Below are 21,163 nucleotides of genomic sequence, written 5' to 3' on the forward strand. Positions count from 1 at the left end.
TTTGTTTTTATTTTCAACATATTTTGTAGACTTGTACCAGAAGCTCCTAAAGCGACTTTTTTTTTTTTGTTTAAAAACCTGGGCGTCAAGATCATAACATTCAGTTTTTCATAACATTCTGCAATTTTTGTCATTAATTAAAATAAAAGCTATTTAGATTTTTGATAATTAATAATTCTTTAAAATTGACTACCTGTATCCAACCTGTTGCAATGTTGGTACACTGCCCAGTGGGTCAGATATCTAAAAAGCTAGTCAAAATATGAACACGTTGAATTATTTGCCTGAAATTTCATGGCAAATATGTTTTGAGGTTACTAATTAAGAATTCGCTGGAAAAAAAAAGAAAAACAATATGGTGGACATATATGTTAAAAAATTGTTTAAATTGTTCATAAATGGGTTATAAGGGTTCTTTCAGGCCATAAATTAAGAATTTGACAATAAAAAAATTAAAAAACAAAATGGTGGATCCAATGTGTGCATAAATGTTAAAAAATGGGTAAAATGGCCGAAGAAATAATGTCTGGTCCGTGGATCAGCAATCTATGTTCTGATGTTGGCATGTTGTACCAGGGATATTCTTTGATAAAGTGTCTTGCAGTTGCTAAGGCGTAACCTCGAAACTTTTCAACGTCGATTTCATGTCCACTCGAAATTGTTTGCAAAATTATATGAAAACGGTTGATTAGTTATTCGGAAACACCAATTATCAAGAATGATGTTTGAGTGTCACAGAAACGTCGAGCGGTGTATTAGTCGTTCGTGCTGCCCAACCCTTGCTTTGACATGTCGACTAAAATTCCAAGTTGCTGTTTGAAACCTTTTCGGATGCTAGCTTTCATTGTTGCTTTTTCCTGTTTGTCTTCTTCTTTACGCGCTTGCCATTTTTTCGTATTTTTTTTTGTATCCCAAATGAATACAGTATTATACATCGAATTCGGTGTAGAATTGACAGTCCGTACTGTAGATAATCAGTGGTTACCGGTCTTTTCAAAACTTCATCAATGTTATTAAATTGCTTGGAAGTTGCCTGGCAGAGATAACACTGTTGCGCAGATTTTGTGTTGGCGATAGCATTGCATACTTTATAATCTAACATGGTTATACTTAAACTGTATTGAATGAAAACATTTTTTATATGAATGGTTGTTTTTAATGATTGGAGTTTTTCGATCTGTTTGTCAAAATGCGTTTTCTCATTTAAAATAGTTTCCTCGGTTTCCTTTGTAAATTGTAATTTCAGAAGTCTGCAAAAGAGGGTTGAAGATGGCTTCGGATTACTCCATAAGAGATTTTTCTTCTTCCGTTTCTTGATTAAAACCTACAAGTTGCAATGGAATAAGCGAAGTAAAAAATAAATTTGCATCTGATATATTCGGATCTTCAAAAGTCATTTTATAAATGCTTTGTCCGGATGTTCCGTCAAAGCCCCACTTACAAATCAAAGTCATATTCAATATTTCTGAATCACTCTTATATGTAATATTGCCTTGGTTCATCAGTAAAACACGTTGTACAGTGTGGTCTAATTAAACTTGCAACTGTACCTCAGCTTTAATTTCGGTAAAATTTAAGGTGTCGTCTGGAGGGTAACAACATTTTTTTGCTGCCAATACAGCTGAGTCTGGTAAATAAAGTGTATTTAAGCCTTTTTTTTGCCTGATCTTTGACTTTTTCATGTCAGACTCTTCCAACTAATATATTAAATTCTTTGGAAAGTCCGATACATTTCAAAAATTTATTTAAGGATTTAAATAAAATCTCTAACACGAATACTAACTGCAAATATTATGATATTCTTGATTTTAATAAAACTATAAAATCAAATTCTGAATTGTACCTTTATCTAAACATTGGATCTTTACACTTTCATATTGATGATCTTTGCAGTCTCATAAGTTCACTTACTTCTCTCCCTATTGTGTTTGGTATTTCAGAATCTAAATTACACATTGATGATTCTAACATAACTGATATAGATATAAATGGCTATACTATCGAACATTGTCCAACTGAAGCCAAAAAAGGAGGTGCTCTTCTATACTTGCAATCCAACATAAACGACGGTGTTCGACAAGATCTTATAATTTACATCCCAAAGTATTTGGAATCTGTCTTTGTTGAGATTGTCAATCCTTTTATAAAAAATATCATCATTGGCTGTATATACCGACACCCTTGGTTAAATCCTAAGGAATTCATTTCCGATCATTTTAACCCTTTACTTGAAAAACTATGTTCTGAAAATAAACAGGTTGTACTAATGGGTGACTTTAATATGGACCTACTAAATTACAATGAATCCAACATTATCTCTGATTACCTTGACTCATTATGTTCTTACTCATTTTTCCCTACAATAATTCATCCAACACGTATAACTTGTACATCAAAAGCAATTATTGATAACATCTTTTTAAATTTTCAAACTCCTAATTTAATGTCTGGCAACCTCACAATATCAATTTTAGATCACTTAGCACAATTTGTTTGTATTCCAAAAACTCCTCCTAAAAACAAAAAAGTAATAACTACCAAACGATCTTTTAGGAATTTTGATAATTATAAATTTGTACAGGCAGTATCAGATATTACCTGTGAACTTAATATTAAGAATGGTAAAGATGTTAATGAATCTATGAACTTCCTTTTAAAAGCACTAAACACAATCCTTGATCGTCATGCCCAGTACAAAAAACTTTCCGTAAATCAAATTAAACTCAAATCCAAACCTTGGATCACCTATGGAATTCTAAAATCAATTAATATAAAAAATAAGCTCTATACAAAATATATAAAATCTAAAAATCCCAACACAAAAATTAATCTATTCAATAAATTTAATTTATATAGAAATAAAATAAGCAATTTATTGAAAAGTTCTAAAAAGTCATACTATATTTCCTTCTTTAACAATAACCTCAACAAAACAAAAAACACATCGAAAAGAATAAAAGAAATCATTAACATCAAACCTTCTTCGCCAAATAAGTCTTATAATCTTAAATATAATGGTAAAACTATCTCAGACAGTGTGGCCATTGCTGACATATTCAACAAACACTTTCAAACTGTACAACGTCCACCATCAAACAAAATTAGTTTCTCTAAAACTATTTTTTCTGATTATTTAAAAAACCCAAATTCTAGTTCCTTTTTCCTTAATCCAGTCACTGAAAACGAGGTATCTGACTTAATAAGAAATACTCTGCAAAATGAGAAAAGTTTAGGTCCAAACAGTTTTCCCACACGTTTTCTTAAACTTACTGCTCACGTAATCATAACATTGTTTCATAATAAAATAGCTTTTAGTAAATGATATGAAGATTATAAAATTTCGTTTTGGCTTTTAGAAAACAATCAACATTCAGAACATTTCTTAAATTCTGTTATGTAGGAACTTTCAAAAATTGGTAATATGAGAAAGAATTCAGCCTAAAAACTGAATAAAATTATTATTGAAAACACTTATTTCACATTAATGTCTCATGTACTCTATTTATTTATTTGAAAATTTTTTGATTTAGAATTTGACTAAACAGATAACAAACAAGAAACTTACTTTGTTCGGTTGTTTTTCTTTTGAGAAAGTTTCAATATTTGTTGTTGCAAGTGTGGATTAGCAACTCTTTTTAAAAAAGCAAGACGAAAAAGAAATAATAACAACAAGATAAATCTTTATGTTTTTATTTAAAAAATAAATCCTTGGCTATTAGTGAATTATTATATGTAGTCAATTTCAGTAATAAAACTACCAAACAATCATTTTTAACAATAGACACCAACGTGGTAAACCAAATCATCTATCAAGACAAAACAAAACAACAATAACATCACAAAATTAACAAAGAACAACATATTACGGCAAACTCTCAATTACTCAAACCTCTAAGGGACCAAGAGCTTTAGATTTATTAGGGGTATAATCCATAAATAAAGGCTCAACTGAAATTTTAAGATTAGTTCAAGTTATTAAGGGTTATTGAGTTATCCACACATAGAAACACTTAAAAAAATATAAACTCATATAACCTCACAGTGGCGGCAAACAGTAAGGACAAATCCGACAGAATCTAGCATTTTTTACATTTAAGAGGTTCTAACGAAAGAGGTTTTAAGAGATGTATGTTTTCTTATCTAAATTATTGAGCACTACATACAGAGTGAACACATATGTAAAGTAAACATTGTTTTATTAATATTTGGTATGGTATCCACGAGCTTTAATCACACACCTCATACGGCTAGGCATTAAGGCAAAAAGACCATCGATTGTTGTCTGTGGGATATTGTTCCACACGCCTTGTAACAATACCCACAGGTCATCCAAATTGGATGGTTTCTTTCCCTCAATGCTCTTAGACATGACACTCCATAAATTCTCGATGGGGTTCATGTCTGGACTCTCAGCAGGCCAGTCGAGCACGTCCACTCCATTTTGACGAAGAAAATTGGTTACCTTCTTTGCTTTATGACATGGCGCATTGTCATGCTGGAAGATAAACCAATTTCCTTGTCCAAACAGAGTATCAGCAGACGGTAGCATTGAGTCCTGAAGCACCCCAATGTATTGGCCTTGGTTCATGGACCCAATGCACCGATACAACTGCCCTACCCCGTGTCCAGACATGCACCCCCAAATCATAACACTACTACCGCCATGCTTCACAGTTGGTGCAATACAGTCTTTTTTAAACTTTTCACCAACTCTTCTTCTAACAATCAGTCTATTTGCCCCACAGAATAGTTGAAATAAACTTTCATCGGAAAAAATAACGTTTTTCCAGTTCTTAACAGTCCAGTCTTTGTGCTCCTTGGCAAAGACCAACCGTCGCTAGACATTGGCGGCAGAGAGCAAAGGTTTCTTTGCTGCCACACACCCTCTTAATCCGGCTTTTTGTAGTCTCTTCCGCACAGTTCTGGAGGCCAAATTAACTCCATGTTCCTCCGACAGTCTCCGGCTTAGTTGTGGTGCAGTCAGGCGACGATCCTGAAGTGACATGCGGACCAGCACCCGATTGGTATGAGCCGTCGTCTTCTTTGGCCTTCCGGAACGTGCCTTGTCTGCTGTAGAACCTGAATTCTGATATTTCTTAACAATTTTCCTGATGCCGCTTGCAGTAGAACCAAGAATTGTTGCAATTTTACTATAATTTTCACCATTTTCTGCCATGAAAACAGCACGGAGGTGCTCTTCCTGGGACAAGCGACAATATTTTACCATTTTTTCTACAACAAAAAATACTGGTATTAGATCATTAAATTAAACTAAAACAGACAAAATAATATTAATACTGATAGTGAAGCTGTCAAAATGGAAGCAGATGCTAATAAAACACAAAAAAATTGGCTAAAGTAAAAAAACTTGGTGGAGAATACCTTAAAGCTCAATAGTTACCCTTGACTGCTTATTCTCAGTAACCATATCGGGCTTTAGATGACCTTAAATGACCTTAAATGGTATATACTGACTCAATATGTGATTGGTAATACAATGAACACATATTTTCTACCAATTAATAATGATGACATTAATATCACAATGAAGGCACATCACTTACCTCTACTGTCTTGTTTCCTATATTTAAAATATGATAAACAACTTTCCTATGTGTTATATTAATTTATCTAAAAAAACATGTGCTTGTTGCTACGGTAAATAGGAAGTGCAAAGATATTGACGTGTCAACACAACAGAGATCAATAAATGAAGCTATGACGCTTTTATCTGGTAATTATTTGGACAAAAGTTGCAGTGATTTAATTTCTGCTGTATTTGTCCTTACTTTATGCCGCCACTGTATATAAAACATAATAAAAACACATATTACCACATCATATGATATAGAAATACTTATCAAAAACTATAAATTAATAACATTTACAAATACAACATTTTTGTAATACTTGTTCAATGACATACCTTGAAATGCATATTTATCAAATTAAAAAAACAAATCATCAAATGATTTTGTTCTGAACATGCTGCATAGAATTGATTGTGTGAAAACCAAGGCTTTTTAAGATTAATAGTAACTTTTTCAAATGTTTGACCCTGACTTTTATTCATTGTCATTGATAATCGTTAATCTCTTATCGGTAATCTCATAGAAGGCCCTTAGTGATAGTGGAACCGGATGCTAAGAGCGATATAATAAAAATTGATCCTAAGTGGAGTCTAAATATATATATATGTATATATATATATATATATGTATATATATATATATATATATATATATATATATATATATATATATATATATATATATATATATATATATATATATATATATATACGTCACACATATAATTATCTACTACGAAGATACTACGTACAGTAAATCTACTATAGAAAAAAAAATAATATTAAAAACAATCGATCAATGTAATAAGTCGAGTATAAGTGAATACAACAACTAAATTAATGAAAAACACTTATACTTGACTCATTTCATTGGTTGATTGAACTGGAAGAAGCACCTGTAGCTGTTTTTTTTTTTTTTTAAACAACTTTACTTTCAACTAGGCTGCAAGCAACCACTATTAGAGTTGGAAGTTAATGGAAGAGAAAACATGAAATTTATAGAGCAAGATAACGATTAACAGACGACTTTAAAGATTGTAAATTATATGAATTAGGACAATAAGCTGGAGGAAGCGAATTCCAAAGGACTGATGTTCGAAGAAAAAAACTAAACATACAAAATTTTTTGGAGCACTTAGGAACAGCCAGAGTATATGGATGAGACTTAATTAAATGACGAGTAACACAAACATGAATTTTAGAAGACGGCAATCATGAATTTTAGAAGATGAATTTTAGAAGAAGGAGACGCTAGGTCTTTAGAGCAGTGGCCATTATAGTATATATAAAAAAAGAGAAAGAGAAACAGCATTACTTTGATGTGATAATGGTTGAAATTTGGCTGCAAGAGCAGGTTCAATTATGTTTACAATCCGTTTTTGCACCTTGTCTAAAAGAGAAAGGGCATCATTGGACGATCCGCCCCAGATATGGAAACAGTATTCCATACAAGGAGGGATTTGAGGTTTATAATGATAAAGAATAGAATCCTGAGTAAGAAAGTGGCCAGCACGATAAAGAGATTTTGCAATGGATTTAATATTACTTCCAAGAAAGATCGGAAGTAAGAGTTAATCCTAGAAGATGAAGAGTAGATGACTCGTTAAATACATTACTGTTCATGAATATAGGAACATCTAGACTATTGCAATAACTAATAGCTGAAAAAAATTGAGTTTTAAAGCTATATTAAAAAATAAAAATGTACAATAAAAGAAATCAATCAATGTACTAGGTCAAGTATGAGTACAACAACATACCAATGTACCAGAAAAAAAAGCAGCTGGCATCAATCAATGTTGATCCCATTACTGCTGGGGCAGCACTTATTGATGCTACAGCTGTTGCAACAACTGTACGGGCTATAAGAAATATCTGTTAAAATATGTTATCTAATTAAAAATTACACATTTTATAATTACATTGGCAACAAACAGATTTTATGATACTCTCATCATGTCAGTGAATCGCTTGACTAGCAAGGACAACATTCTTGCTTTCAACAAAGCCAAGTCACGTTATAGCAAAGTACACCACTTGGCTATGAAGGGCTACACTCTCGCTGTAAGCTAAGCCAAGTCAAAACACTTTAAAGCCATAAAAGCAACATAACCAATTACAAACTATAAACACATAACACTATAACACATAACACACACAAAAACACTTCATATATAACAGGTATTTACAAACTTTTGATACATAAACGCTTACAAAATGTAAACCCATATAATCTTAACACATATAACCACATAAAAAATAACACACCTTACCTTATCATATGATACATAAAAATACTTAAAGTTATAAATTAAGAAAAATATATGAATAAGGAACATTTAAAAATACAACCTCATTTGTGTAATATTTGTTCAATAACATACTTTGAAACGCAGTTTATCAACTTTAAAAAACAAACGATTAAACGACATGATTTGTTATATTATAAAAGCAAACAGGTTTTCTGTAATTTTTATTTCTGATTAATGTTTTTAAAGCTATACAAAATCTATCATAAAATCTATAACAACTGGGTTTTAGTAACACCAACTGGTTTCCAGTAACAAAATTTGTTTTGTTTAATTATTTATAAAACACGTGGCGTTTAATACTAAAACAATAATTGTTTATAGATAAGTACATTTGTAAATACAACATTATTTATGTAGCATTTATTAAATGACCTTGTAATGAATGTTCATTAATTTTAAAATATAAGCTATTAAACGATCTTTTTATTGAAAATGCAACATAGAGTTGACCGGGCGAAAAGCAAGGGTTTTTGAGATAAATACCAACTTAATCAAAAGTTTGACTTTGTTCAAAACTTTTACCTTTTAAAAGAGCATTGTCTTCAAGTTCTAAAAAAAATAAACAACATATTAATATAATTTAAATGCAAATGACAAAGCACTTAAATAGTATTAATATTAAATTGAATTAAATAGATTATCTAACTTTAAAAGTTACTTTACTAATTTAAGAATAAGATATGGTTTATTTATTACTACAGAATTTATGATTGCATCAAATTATTATCTAATATAAAGGTTTTAGATGATTAAACAGATATTAAAAGATTATAATAAAGGTAATAAGATTACCTTATCGCGTGATCAAAGATAAAAAGTGAAGTATTATAAAGTCAAACGTAATAAATCTTCTTCAAAAAACTCCGTGTCAAACACGCACGAATGAGTAACGGCAGCAGCATTAAATTAAATATTAATTATGAGCGATTATTATAATACTACATTAGGGGAGACCAGGGCTAGTTGGCTCGTTTTTTACTCTATGAGCTCTGTAGCCCTAACAGTACATTTAAAAAAAAATATTAAAGTGTAGTCTTAAAGAGTATGGATTAGGGTAACTTATAAAATTTGCATTCATTTACAAAAAAAAATTCTTGGGGCCTTTCTGGGCCCTCAAAAAAAATAAAAAATTTGCGCCAACTTACCCCACCACGGGGTAAGTTGGCGCAAACTATAAAAATGATTATTAATGCACTATTAAGTGCAAAATTAATAGAAATTTTTTTACCCTTAATTTTTGCAACAGTTTTATCTCAAAACTTAATATTACTTTTAGCTAGTACCAAATATTCGTCCGTATAAAAGCCAAACAATAGCCCACTTTTTATCTGTGAAAAAAAAAACTAAAAAATTTTTTTTTTAATTTTTTTGTAAGAATAAATTTTTTCGATATTGTTAAAAATTAAAAAAAATAAAAATAAAAAATTTTACAAAAATATTTTTTTTTTCCCATAGTAAATGCTATGAGCCAACTTACCCCGTGAAAAATTTGTCAACTTACCCCGAAAGCTTTTTTTTAATAAACAGTCTATAGATCCAGAAAAACGGCAGCTTTGAAAAAAAAGTCTGACTGGATATAGTAAACCAATTGTGACTGAAACTTTTACAATAATTTTTTTTTCATAAGACTAACTATTTTCTTTGTAAAGTAAAAAGGAACCGATGTTCTAAAAGTTACGTTTTTGTCAAAAAAACGCATAAATATCAATATCTCCCATGCGCATGCGCGAATCCTGACAATACTACAGTGAATGATGAAATGGTCATTAAGGAAGTTTCTGTGTAATTTTTGTTACTTTCTGATGAAAGGCTCTGAAGATAAACGCAGTTCGTCAACTTACCCCTGCGGCCAACTAGCCCCGGTCTCCCCTACTATAAACAATGTGCAAAATATATATTGCAAACAAGCACATTCTTAATAAACCTTTGATTTATTTATATTTGATTTATACTTAAGCCTCATCAAGTTCTGGAATTTTTTTGATATGTACTTAAAATAGCAGAAGTAACTCCATCATAAAAAAAATATAATGACCATTCTAACATACTACAGACTTATATCTTTGTTTTGTTAACACTTTCAAAACTCTTTGAAGGTTTAGCTTATAATAGAATCTATTACTTTATTATTTTTCCCAAATCAGTTTAGTTTTCAAAAAATTTTTCGACTGATACAAATAGTAAAACAGATTATAATCGCTTAAAAAAAAAATTACTTGAGGAGTATTTCTTGATTTATCAAAAGCATACAGTGGTTCATTACATCCTATTTTATAAACTAAGCCATTACGGGATAATGAAAATAACATATTATTGGATTAAAGCTATTTTACCATCAAAAAGCAATATATGCATAATGTCCAATCTGGAGTAATAAGTGCCTTATGCATAGTCCCGCAAAGATCGATTCTCGGCCCACTTCTGTTTTTAAATTATATAAGTTACTTCTGTAATGCATCTTTAAAACTGAAATCAGTCATGATTGCGAATGACACTAGTCTATTTATTACTGACACATGTATTAAGAAACTATATGCGGATATGAGTATTGAACTAAATTAAGTTTTTTTTACATAAACATAAGTCGTAATACAATTACGCAAATAATACAATTCAGCGTACTAACAATATAAAGCTAGGTTTCCAAAAGAAGATCATAAGGATCTTATCATCGGAACCTTAAAAAGTAATATTTATACTTTATATATATATAATAAAATATATACGTATATAAATATATATGTAAAACATATATATATATATATATATATATATATATATATATATATATATATATATATATATATATATATATATATATATATATATATATATATATATACATGTATATATATATAAATATATATATATATATATATATATATATATATATATATATATATATATATATATATATATATATATATATATATATATATATATACACACATAAGATTTAGCGTATTTACATTATGCAATGATACAACACATTTTAATATATAATATGCTGAAGATTTAACAAATACATTTTACATTTATTTTTAGTAGAATTTTAGAATGTTGTCCATAGAGAGAATTAATTTTTTTAACTTAATTTTAAAAACAGGAAGAGTAATAGAAGGATCAAAGTCTGGTAATACTATTTTATTCCAAAGATGGGGTGCACGATATGAAAATACAAAATTGATTGAACTTAGTTCTACAAAAAGATTCATAATTTCTTAATGTGTATTTATTTATTAATTTAAAAAAAAAAAGGTCGTAAAAAATAAATAAAGATAAATCGTTTTTCCATATAAAAGTAAAACATAAAACATTAATTATGTTAAGTTTATAAACATCTAGAACCTTCATATTATCAAAAAAATGTAATGAATGTAAAAGGCGATCCGCATAATTAACTACGCGGATTGCATGTTTCTGACAGCGATAAAGATGTTGTAGCTTACTTTTCTTCGTACTTTCCCAGGCGATGATTGCTTAATTTATGTAATTTTCTATAAATGAATAATAGAGTTGGGTTAAGTTTATTTTGTTTAGATAATTTTGGGCTTTGTATAAAATGCAAATATATTTAGAAGTTTTTGTGCTTACATGATCAATATGTTTTCTCCATTCTCATCAAGATAAACACCTAAGAATTTTATAACAGTATCTCTTTTTATTATCGTTTCATCAATATAAATTTGAGGCATATTACTTGGTAAAAAACGTTTTTTTGCGCAGGAGTGAAAGATAATCCATTTTGTTTTGTTAATATTTAAAGTTAATTTATTAGCTTTGAACCAATTAGAAATGAGATTGAGTTCTTTGTTTGTAGTTGAAAAGAGTTCATAAACATCAGTATGGGATAAGAAAAAATTAGTATCATCAGCGAACATTATACTTTTCAATTTGGAAGCATTGTTTAAGTTGTTTACATAGATTAAAAATAGTAGTGGTCCGAGAATAGAACCTTGTGGAACACCACAGGTTATGCTCAGGGGTTCACTTTGCTGACCATCATTACTATACACAAGTTGTTTTCGATTTGTTAAATAGCTTTTAAACCATTTTAAGATTTTATTGTTTAAACCATGTTTAACTTTTTTGATTAAAATTCGGTGATCGACCGTATCAAAAGCTTTTGATAGGTCAATAAAAACACCTAGTGTATATTGAGATTTTTCAAAAGATTCAGAGATGTTATGTATAAATTGAATAATGGCATGTTCAGTTGAACTCCTTTTTCTGAAACCATACTGATTGTCATGAAATAAGTTGTTGTAAATAAAATAATTGTGTACTCTGTTGAAGATAATTCTTTCTAAAATTTTAGAAAATATAGAAAGAACAGAGATAGGACGATAATTACTGAGATTGGATCTGTCGCCTTCTTTATGGATAGGGGTAACCCTGGCAAGTTTTAAACGTTCAGGAAAAATACCTTGATGAATAGATGCTCTGAAAATTTTAAAAAGAACATTTTTTAATTGTTCGTAGCAATCTATAACAATATTCCCGTTTATTTCATCTGCACCAGGTGGTTTATTTTTTTTAAGGATTTGAAAGCTTTTTTAAACTCATCAAATGATAGTTCGGCAGATAATTCTTCAGAGCAAATATCTTTGTCAATAGGTAACAAAAAATCATAAAATGAGGTTTGGGTATTTGGTATTTTTCTTGACAGAGTTGATCCAATTTCAGTGAAATATTTACTGAATTCATGGGCTATTATTTGTGGTTCATTGGTTTAGGGCTTAAAAACTCTCCTATAATGCAGAGGAAACAAACTACATATAACTTCATAGAAAAACACAAGAAGAAAATCTTTCTCTCAAGTTTCCTGATTAATTTCTAAATGATAAACTAATTAAAAAGCAATCCAATATAAAAAACTTAGAAATTATTGTTGATAAATAGTTATTTTGGCCTCGTCATATAAAATACGTCCAGTCTAAAATTATCAAAATCATAGGTTTGATGTATCGAATTTGCTCTCAGTATATAAAGTCTTAAAATAATCTCCTTTGGCCTAATTGATAACTTCATTAGTTTCGCAAACTTTTTATGGGCAAATACTCAAACATCAAACTTTTAGAAACTTTATAGTTTACAAAAACATACTTGCAGAATCATATACTCTAAAGATTGACGTGAACACGCTAAAACTCTAATGAAAGACATGAAAATGATTAATGTATTTGAAATAAAAATGTCTATCAGCATATAATTTTTATGTACATTATAATAACAGCATCTTTCTTGCAAGCTTTAATGACAAATTTTAAATAAATAAAAATGAAAACTATTATTTAAGAGGAAATATGATAAACACTTCACTGTGGACCAGAGTGACCGCCAGGTTAAGTTGTTCCCCAGGTCTGATTTTTCTTTTTCAATAGTTGGGTATACATTAGTAGACACCATTTATGACATTAAAAACTTCTGAGTGATTGGACAAAGTCAAAAAAAATTTGCTCAAAAATATTTATTTTTAGCCATAAAAATCTTAATAAATTAGGTGAAAACTCGGTTGAAAGTCCGCGAAATTATTAAATTGTATATACAATGGCGGACTGTTTACATAAAACGTGTGCTGTTTGTCTTACACAGTTCGGGAAAAAGTCATCTAAAATTCAAAAGATCACTCCAGCAATTGAAACAAAGATAAAAACTTTCGTCTGGAGTCAGTATAGTTTAGATGTAACCAACTATCCCAAGGTTATTTGTAACAATTGCCACAGAAACCTCTATGATCTCGACAAGAACAAGGTGGAGTACCTAGGGAACTGGATAGTGAAGATATCCAAGGTAAAATTCATGTTAATCTGTTTTTTTATGTATAGTAATTATTATTAATTTCTAGTTAATACTTTGTTATATTTACAATCACACAGTTTCTTAACTAAAAATATAGAACAGATTTTTTTTTTAATACATGTTATTACAACATTTACTTAGTACATGTTATTAATACATATACATGTATTAAAAAATAATACATGTGTTATTAAAAAAACTTTCAGTTTTTCTATTGTATGCGTAGACTTAAAATGTATATTACTTTATATATTATATATACAGCACGATAAGTATATGTATATACATATACTTAGTTTAAGTATGACATGCATGGAAGTATTTGAGTATAATATGTATGTATGTAGACTACATACATACTACATATATACTACATTGTAGTATATAAATATTAGTTATACAAAACATGTATATAAGGTTGTATAAGATAAACAACTAATTACTATTTATTTATTAACTATTTATTTACTGTTTACAGTGTAAGCTTAAAATTTAATTATATAGTATATATAGTTAAACTTACATAGTGTATAGTAAAATACCATTTAGTATGCTAAAATAATATCACTTACTGATCAATATTTTTTCCATTATTTTAGATTGATAGATTGCATCTTAGAAGATCATCAAATATCAAAGACATTGTTGATGAAATCAGTGCTTCTAATGATTCTGAACATGCAAAGTCTTCCAGACTATGTTCAACATGCTTTGGCTTTGTAGGTTAGAATTTTATTATTATTGTTGTTTTATTTTTTCATATATATAATGCTTCATATATATAATGCTTCACATAACAAAATTTATTGTACTTAATAAAATATTTAGTTAATTAAAAATTTTGTTCATTTGTTTTCAAACAAAAATATTTAGTGCAAGGAGTGGCTCATATCTGTACAGAGAGCAGAGCTGTGAACAATCTCATTGAAGCGGCAGAACAGCTTGGACCTAAATATTTAGAACGGGTAGCCTCAGGCAAGTATATTAAGCTGTTCTTTAATATAAATACATATTTAAAATTCCAAATAATAAACATATTTTATTTATGTATGCTGCCAGGTATACTTAAGCACAAGATGGAAGCTGAAAATATTTGTAGAGGACAGAAGTTTCAGTTGGCTACTCAAGGGTCTCCTTTGAACATTGTGGTTGGAACTCCTGACAAAAAAACTGACCGAATTGAGCTGAAACAGGTGTCCTTTGGTACTGTTATGGAGTTGGTTAAATCTCTTGAGCTTTCAAAAAATCAAACAAAGATTTTTGTTCCAAATATAGATCTAGTATGGGAACTCAAACCTGTATTGAAGCGAACATCTTTGAAAAAATTGAAGCTCTCCATAACCGTATAGATGAATTTTACACTTCTAAAGAAGTAGGTTTTATGGATGGAGAAGAAGCCATTACTAGAACATTGGTTCATGTAAAAGATACATCTACATTTATACAGCACGTCTTAGGAATAGATCCACATGACTCCATATTGAGAATAGCTATGGATTCAGGTCAGGGATATGGTAGCAGGGGATAACATCAGCACTGCTGTTCTGGAGTTTAAAAAGTCCTATGCAGATTTGATTGAATACGTGCATGCCACATTTGAGGGTATCAAGCTCAGTGTTACATGGAAAGTTCACATAGCAGTATGTCATATACTTCCTTTTCTTCATTCTACTGACTGCGGCCTAGGAGTTTACTGTGAGCAAACAAGAGAAGCTATTCATCATGAATTCAAAAAAACATGGAATAGATACAAACGAAGAGTTAACCATATAGATTATGCAAAACGACTAAAATCCAGTGTTGTCGAGTTTGCATCAAAAAACATTAAATAAACTGAATAATTATATAATTTAATTTAATGTTTATAATTTCAAGTATATATTGTAAAGTATATTATTTATAGATTTAGACTTATATTATAACTAGTTAACATAAAGCTTTTTTACTTTGTGCTTTTATTTGTATAGGATAAGTTACACCTATTTTTTAATTTTTTTTTTTCAATTTTTTTTAACACCCTAGAAGTTTTAAATGTTATAAATAGTGTCTTTCCAAAATTTTATAAATAGTGTCTTCCCAAAATGTTAGAAATAGTGTATACCCAACTATTGAAAAAAAAATCAGACCTAGGGAACATTTTAATCTGGTGGTCACTCAGGTCCACAGTGATAAGTATAGCTATTTTTTGATTTTTTTGTCTCATTTTTTTTTTTGAAAATTCCAACACCCCAGAAGTTCTAAATGTTATAAATGGTGTCTACTAATGTATATCTAGCTATTGCAAAAAAAAAATTAGACCTGGGGAACAACTCAACCTGGCGGTCACTCTGGTCCACAGTGTATATTTCGTTGAACAGCCATTTTTACAAAGTTTTTCAGTATCTTGATAAACTTATTGATCAATCTCTTTTTTAATTATGTGACGTAAACAAAAAACTGTTTTTATTGTTTTCAGTGACATAATATCAAAAAATTTACTTTCAAAAAATGCTTAAAACAAGGTTTAGTCAACAACTGCACGGTACTTGTATATTTCTATATATACTATATACTTGTATATATAATTTTTTTTTTTTTTATATATAGAAAATTTTTCAATTTTTTGTAAAGAAAATTATCTTCAGCTCCAGCAACTTTTAATAACACCACTGCAAAATTGATAACTTGGTAAATTTTTTTCGTCAGATATATTTAAGTTTATCATCGACCGGTTAATATTTGTATTCATCGTAAAATGTGTCAGTTTCTACCCAATAATCTTGCAAAGTCAATAATGTGATCATTATCATTAGCATTTGTAATTGGAATTCTATTTATAATTTTGATATAGTTTATCAAAGGTTACCTAGACATATCTTTGTCCATCCTCCTTTTACTAAAGCAACGGGTGCCTATCGCCAACCCTCTACGAGGATTTAACCATCTTAAGAAGCAGCCGTGGCGAAATGGTAGCGCACTTCCCTCAGAAACAAAGGATTCGTGGTTCAAACACCACCTCTGAGGAAGTTTTGCGACATCAGTTAGGAAGGAGGCGTGAACTTCCGATTAAATGCTCATCCGCGGTGCTCTGTGATAAGACCGTAAGGACTTCTTTGGGCACCTAAACAAAGTTCTTTTTCTTTTTCTAATATTAAGCAAAAAAATCCAGCTTAAATCCTTAAGACGTTAATACAATCATTATTGTATTAAGGGAAGATAAGCAAAGAACAAGAAATAATGTAAAAAAAATGTTTACCTCCATAATAAACATGCTACAATCTCAATCCCATTATAACTTTTGTTACATTATTCGTTCTTTTTAACACTTAAAAATCAGTTGCTAAGTAAAATACGACAAATGTTGCAATAGAAGTAATGAAAATGAGAAAATTTTTTCTAAACATCTTCGCTTCCAACAATACTGCAAGCAACCACTACAAGAATTGAAAGCTCCTAGAACAAAAAAGATGAAGTTTATAGAGCGAGACAACGATTTATAGACAACTTAAAATATTTCCAATTATATGAATCAGGAAAGCATGATGAAGGAAGCGAATTGTACTGATGTTCGAGGAAAAAAACTAGACGAATAAGAGTTTTTGGAGCATTTAGGAACAGTCATAGTAAAAGGATGAGTAACACATTATTGAACTTTAGTACTCTCCAGTTCTTAAAACAAGGAAGGTGGAAGGAGGAGGGGGGAAAGGAGGGGGAGGGGGAACTTTAGTCCATATCTAATAAAAAAGGAAGGAAGGGGGGTTAATAAAAGAGGGGGTGGAATTTATTTATATTACAATATTATAATATTTAATAATAAGTATTTTTTATAAAAACTATCATTTTATAAATCAAAACTAATAATTTTTACAAAACATGCATAAAACTATTTAAATCTAGCGCGGCTATTTAAATCGGCTCGCGGTCAAATATTAATTTTATAATAAGCAGTTTGATAATAATTTCAGTTGAATTTAATATGCAGATATAAGTTTTATAATTCGGTAAGAAATAAATTAAAAAATCATTTTTGATAAATCGAGATTTATTTGGTCAGTGATTTTTAAAGCATCTTTACACTGAAAAATTTGGTTTTTATCAGATACTGAAATAGTTATTTACTAATTTTTAAGGCCGATTTTCACTGATATATATTTTTTTTAATAACAAATAAAATTTATTAAACGAGGGAGGGGGGAGGGTCTTAAAATAATAAAATTTAATAAACATGGGTGAGCAATGTTCATTATAGAATTTGTAGAAAAGAGAAAGAGAAGCAACATTACGACAATGTGATAATGGTTAAAGGCTGGCTGCAAGAGCAAGTCCGACTATGTTTACAATGCGTTATTGCACCTTGTCTAAAAGAGAAAACCGCCCCAGATATGGCAAAAGTTTTCCATGCAAGGACGGATTTGTAGAATAAAATCCGATATAAGAAAGTGAAGAGCACGATAAAGAGATTCAACTTTAGCAGATGCTAATTTTGCAATCGATTTGATGTACGAATTCCAAGAAAGATCGCAAGTAAGAGTTAATCCTAGAAGATGAAGGGTAGATGATTAATTGAGTACACTAGAATTCATAAATATAGAAAGATCTAATCTATTGCAATAACGATTGACTAAAAAAATTGGGTTTTGTCTGAATTAAAGTTCACCAGCCACTGTGAGCCCCATGCTGTAGCAGAAGTGAGATTTTGATGACTTTTGAAGCTCAAATGTCCCCTCCAAGCAAATAGAGAGTGTTGGCTTCTTATCATGACAAGAATAAATGGTAGTATCATCAGCAAACAATGTCACCTTAGATCTGAAAATATCTGTAAGATTATTAATGTAAATTAAAAAGAGTATAGGGCCAATGATAGAACCCTGAAGTTACAGGATAAGAAGAAAAGTGCTGTCCATTGAGGACAACTTTTATACTAGGATTGGAAAGGAAGGATTCAATAATCTTAAAGATGTTATCAGATACACCGTAAGATGAAAGCTTATAGAGAAGACCAGCATGTCAAACTTTATCAAAAGCTATATAAATGTCAAGAGCGATAGCCTTAACCACTCCACCTCTATTTAATGCACAGTAAAACCTATTTGTTATTACTGCTAGCAAATCAGCTGTAGAACGAGAAGATTGAAATCCATACTCATAATCAGAAAGTAAGTTATTAGATTAAAAGTAAGGGATTAAGTTGTTAATTAAAGATTCAAAAACATTCCTAGTAATAGTAAGGAGACTAATGGGATGGTACTTAGACAAGTAAGATTGCTCTCCAGATTTTTTGAAAATAGGGATAACAGATGCAGCTTTCTAGCAGGCTAGAAAACAAGACTTATATAAGCGCTTGTTAAATAGTTTTGAAAGTATAGACGACAGCTCCGGAGAACACTTCTGCAAGACTATAACTGGTATGTTGTCCGAACCATAATCTGTAGAAGAGTCAAAGCAGAAAATCACTTTATAAATAGAAGCTGAATTGATATGAACATCAAGCAATGGATCAATCTAATTGTTGGATATATTAGGTACAACTCAACTAGTGGAGTCAAGAGATGATATTGATGAAAAGTTCTAAGCAAGCAATTCAGCTTTGTCTTAAGGTGAGGTGACAAAATCTGAACCATACAAGAGAGGTGAAATAACAGATTTGCCCTTATTCTTGATACTGTTAAAGATTCTCCAGTAGTCACGAGAGCCTAATTTTTAAGATAAAAGTCAAGATTTTGAATTATTCTAACGAAGAGCAAGTAGGTCTGGTAAAATTTGCAAGAGATAAGATCAGCAGAAGAAAAGTTACTTTGAAGACTACGAATATTAGTGAATAATAGACTTTTTTTCTTTAAAGTTTTTGATACTTTAGTTATTTTAAAGTTAAAGAACTTGATTCAAAGCATAGATAGTACACATTACACTATTTAATATTCCAAGCAATTGCTTTATTACTATTAACAAACCTTAAGACGTAATAAGGAGCTCCAAATGTGGCCTCGACAAGGCACACCAAAAGTACGAACAGAAACATTATTCATGCGCAACATGGCAATGTTATTACTCTAATATTTTACAGCTGTTGATGGAATCAGCCTCTATGAGAGCTAACACAGAGTTCGGGAAACATGACTACCAGCCGGCCTCAGAACCATAAAAATAAGTTTGAGAGCTGTATCCTCATTAGGAGATAGTAGAATGATTTGCTTAGTTACATAACAGAGACACAACCCATACATTGAGCCAATAAGATTCAGCATTTAACATCCTAAACTTGAAACAATATATTAAAAATACATCTGCGCTAGCCTAATAGATGAAGAAGGGGAGCGAGGTTGGTCAACAGATAGAATCTATTTACTCCCTAAGTCTTTGCCTAGAAGGCCTTTTTTCAAGACAGTAGCCGGATGCGTTTAACATCTGCCCAAGTTGAGTCTTATTATTGAGACATCATCTCTAGCCTTTACACAACCAAGAGCTTTAAGGCAGAGGTTGTTTTAAGTCAGAGTTAGCTTCTCCTAGCCTTCGCCTAAAAAATTGTATCGTACAAGGCAGCAGGACATAAAGCAGGTGTTACTGGGTTACAGCAGTATAACCTGACCTGACAATAAAACTAAAACCTCTAAATCTACTGCTGACTCGCTAAACATGCAAGATTCTGTTGTGCAAAAATGTCATCACTTTTTGATTGCTTAGAATAAGTAGCTAATCTTGAATGGAAGAAATACTCATAAAGTAAAGTTTTGAAAATGTAGAATATTTTGATATAGGCGTGTAGTAAGACATGTACCAGAAAAAAAATGCGCGTGTTCTGATGTGGTGTTTACGGAAACCGTGCATTATTTTAAATAGCTAATTGTTTTAAAATGTCAATGTATTAGCGTTATTCAAAATTTAAACAACTCTGTTATCAAAACAATTGAAACGTCATCAAATTAAGATAAGAATCGAGAAAAAATTTTGCATTTTCTCGTTGAAAATGCTGGTGTATCAAACAAAACAATTTCTAAAAAGTTGCAGATTGCTTTGAGAACAGTGCAGAGCGTTGTGAAACGATTTAAAGACACTGGTACAATCAAAAGGAAATCAGGAAGTGGAAAAAAGTTGTTTTGTCAGACGAGATTTTGGCAAAAAAGTGAAAGATGTCTTAGACAGAAAACCGGAGATTTCTATTTGAACTTTAGCGAATAAATTTAGAACAATTGCTTCCACTTTACAAAGAGTGAAAAGAAATTGTGGCTATAAATCTTATAAAAAGAAAGAAGAGAAGAAAAGCAAGAAAACGTTGCAATTCGTTGTTCAAAGCTGCTCTTTAAAAAATTATGTGCCAAAAAATCTTGTTTGATTATTGACGATAAAACTTATTGTGCTACATACTTCCGATCTCTTCCAGGACACCAATATTATTCAGCAATTATTCGCAAAACTGAATTCCAATTATAAATGCATTGGAATGCAAAAATTTGTTAAAAAAATTCTTAGTTTGGCAAGCAAT

At 30.3% G+C, this 21,163-nt stretch overlaps 1 protein-coding gene across 1 annotated transcript; it reads left to right on the plus strand.

The window, feature by feature from the left end:
• Positions 1-13,213: 13,213 nt before the first annotated feature.
• LOC136081952 (uncharacterized) lies at positions 13,214-15,649 on the plus strand. The gene is made up of 4 exons (XM_065800407.1): positions 13,214-13,695; positions 14,304-14,427; positions 14,578-14,679; positions 14,764-15,649. Exons 1-4 carry the CDS (start codon positions 13,453-13,455, stop codon positions 15,051-15,053), a joined length of 759 nt encoding a protein of 252 aa, XP_065656479.1. The 5' UTR covers positions 13,214-13,452; the 3' UTR covers positions 15,054-15,649.
• Positions 15,650-21,163: the final 5,514 nt, after the last annotated feature.

The sequence above is a fragment of the Hydra vulgaris genome, chromosome 06 (genome assembly GCF_038396675.1).
Source record: "Hydra vulgaris chromosome 06, alternate assembly HydraT2T_AEP".
Taxonomy (NCBI): Eukaryota; Metazoa; Cnidaria; class Hydrozoa; order Anthoathecata; family Hydridae; genus Hydra; species Hydra vulgaris.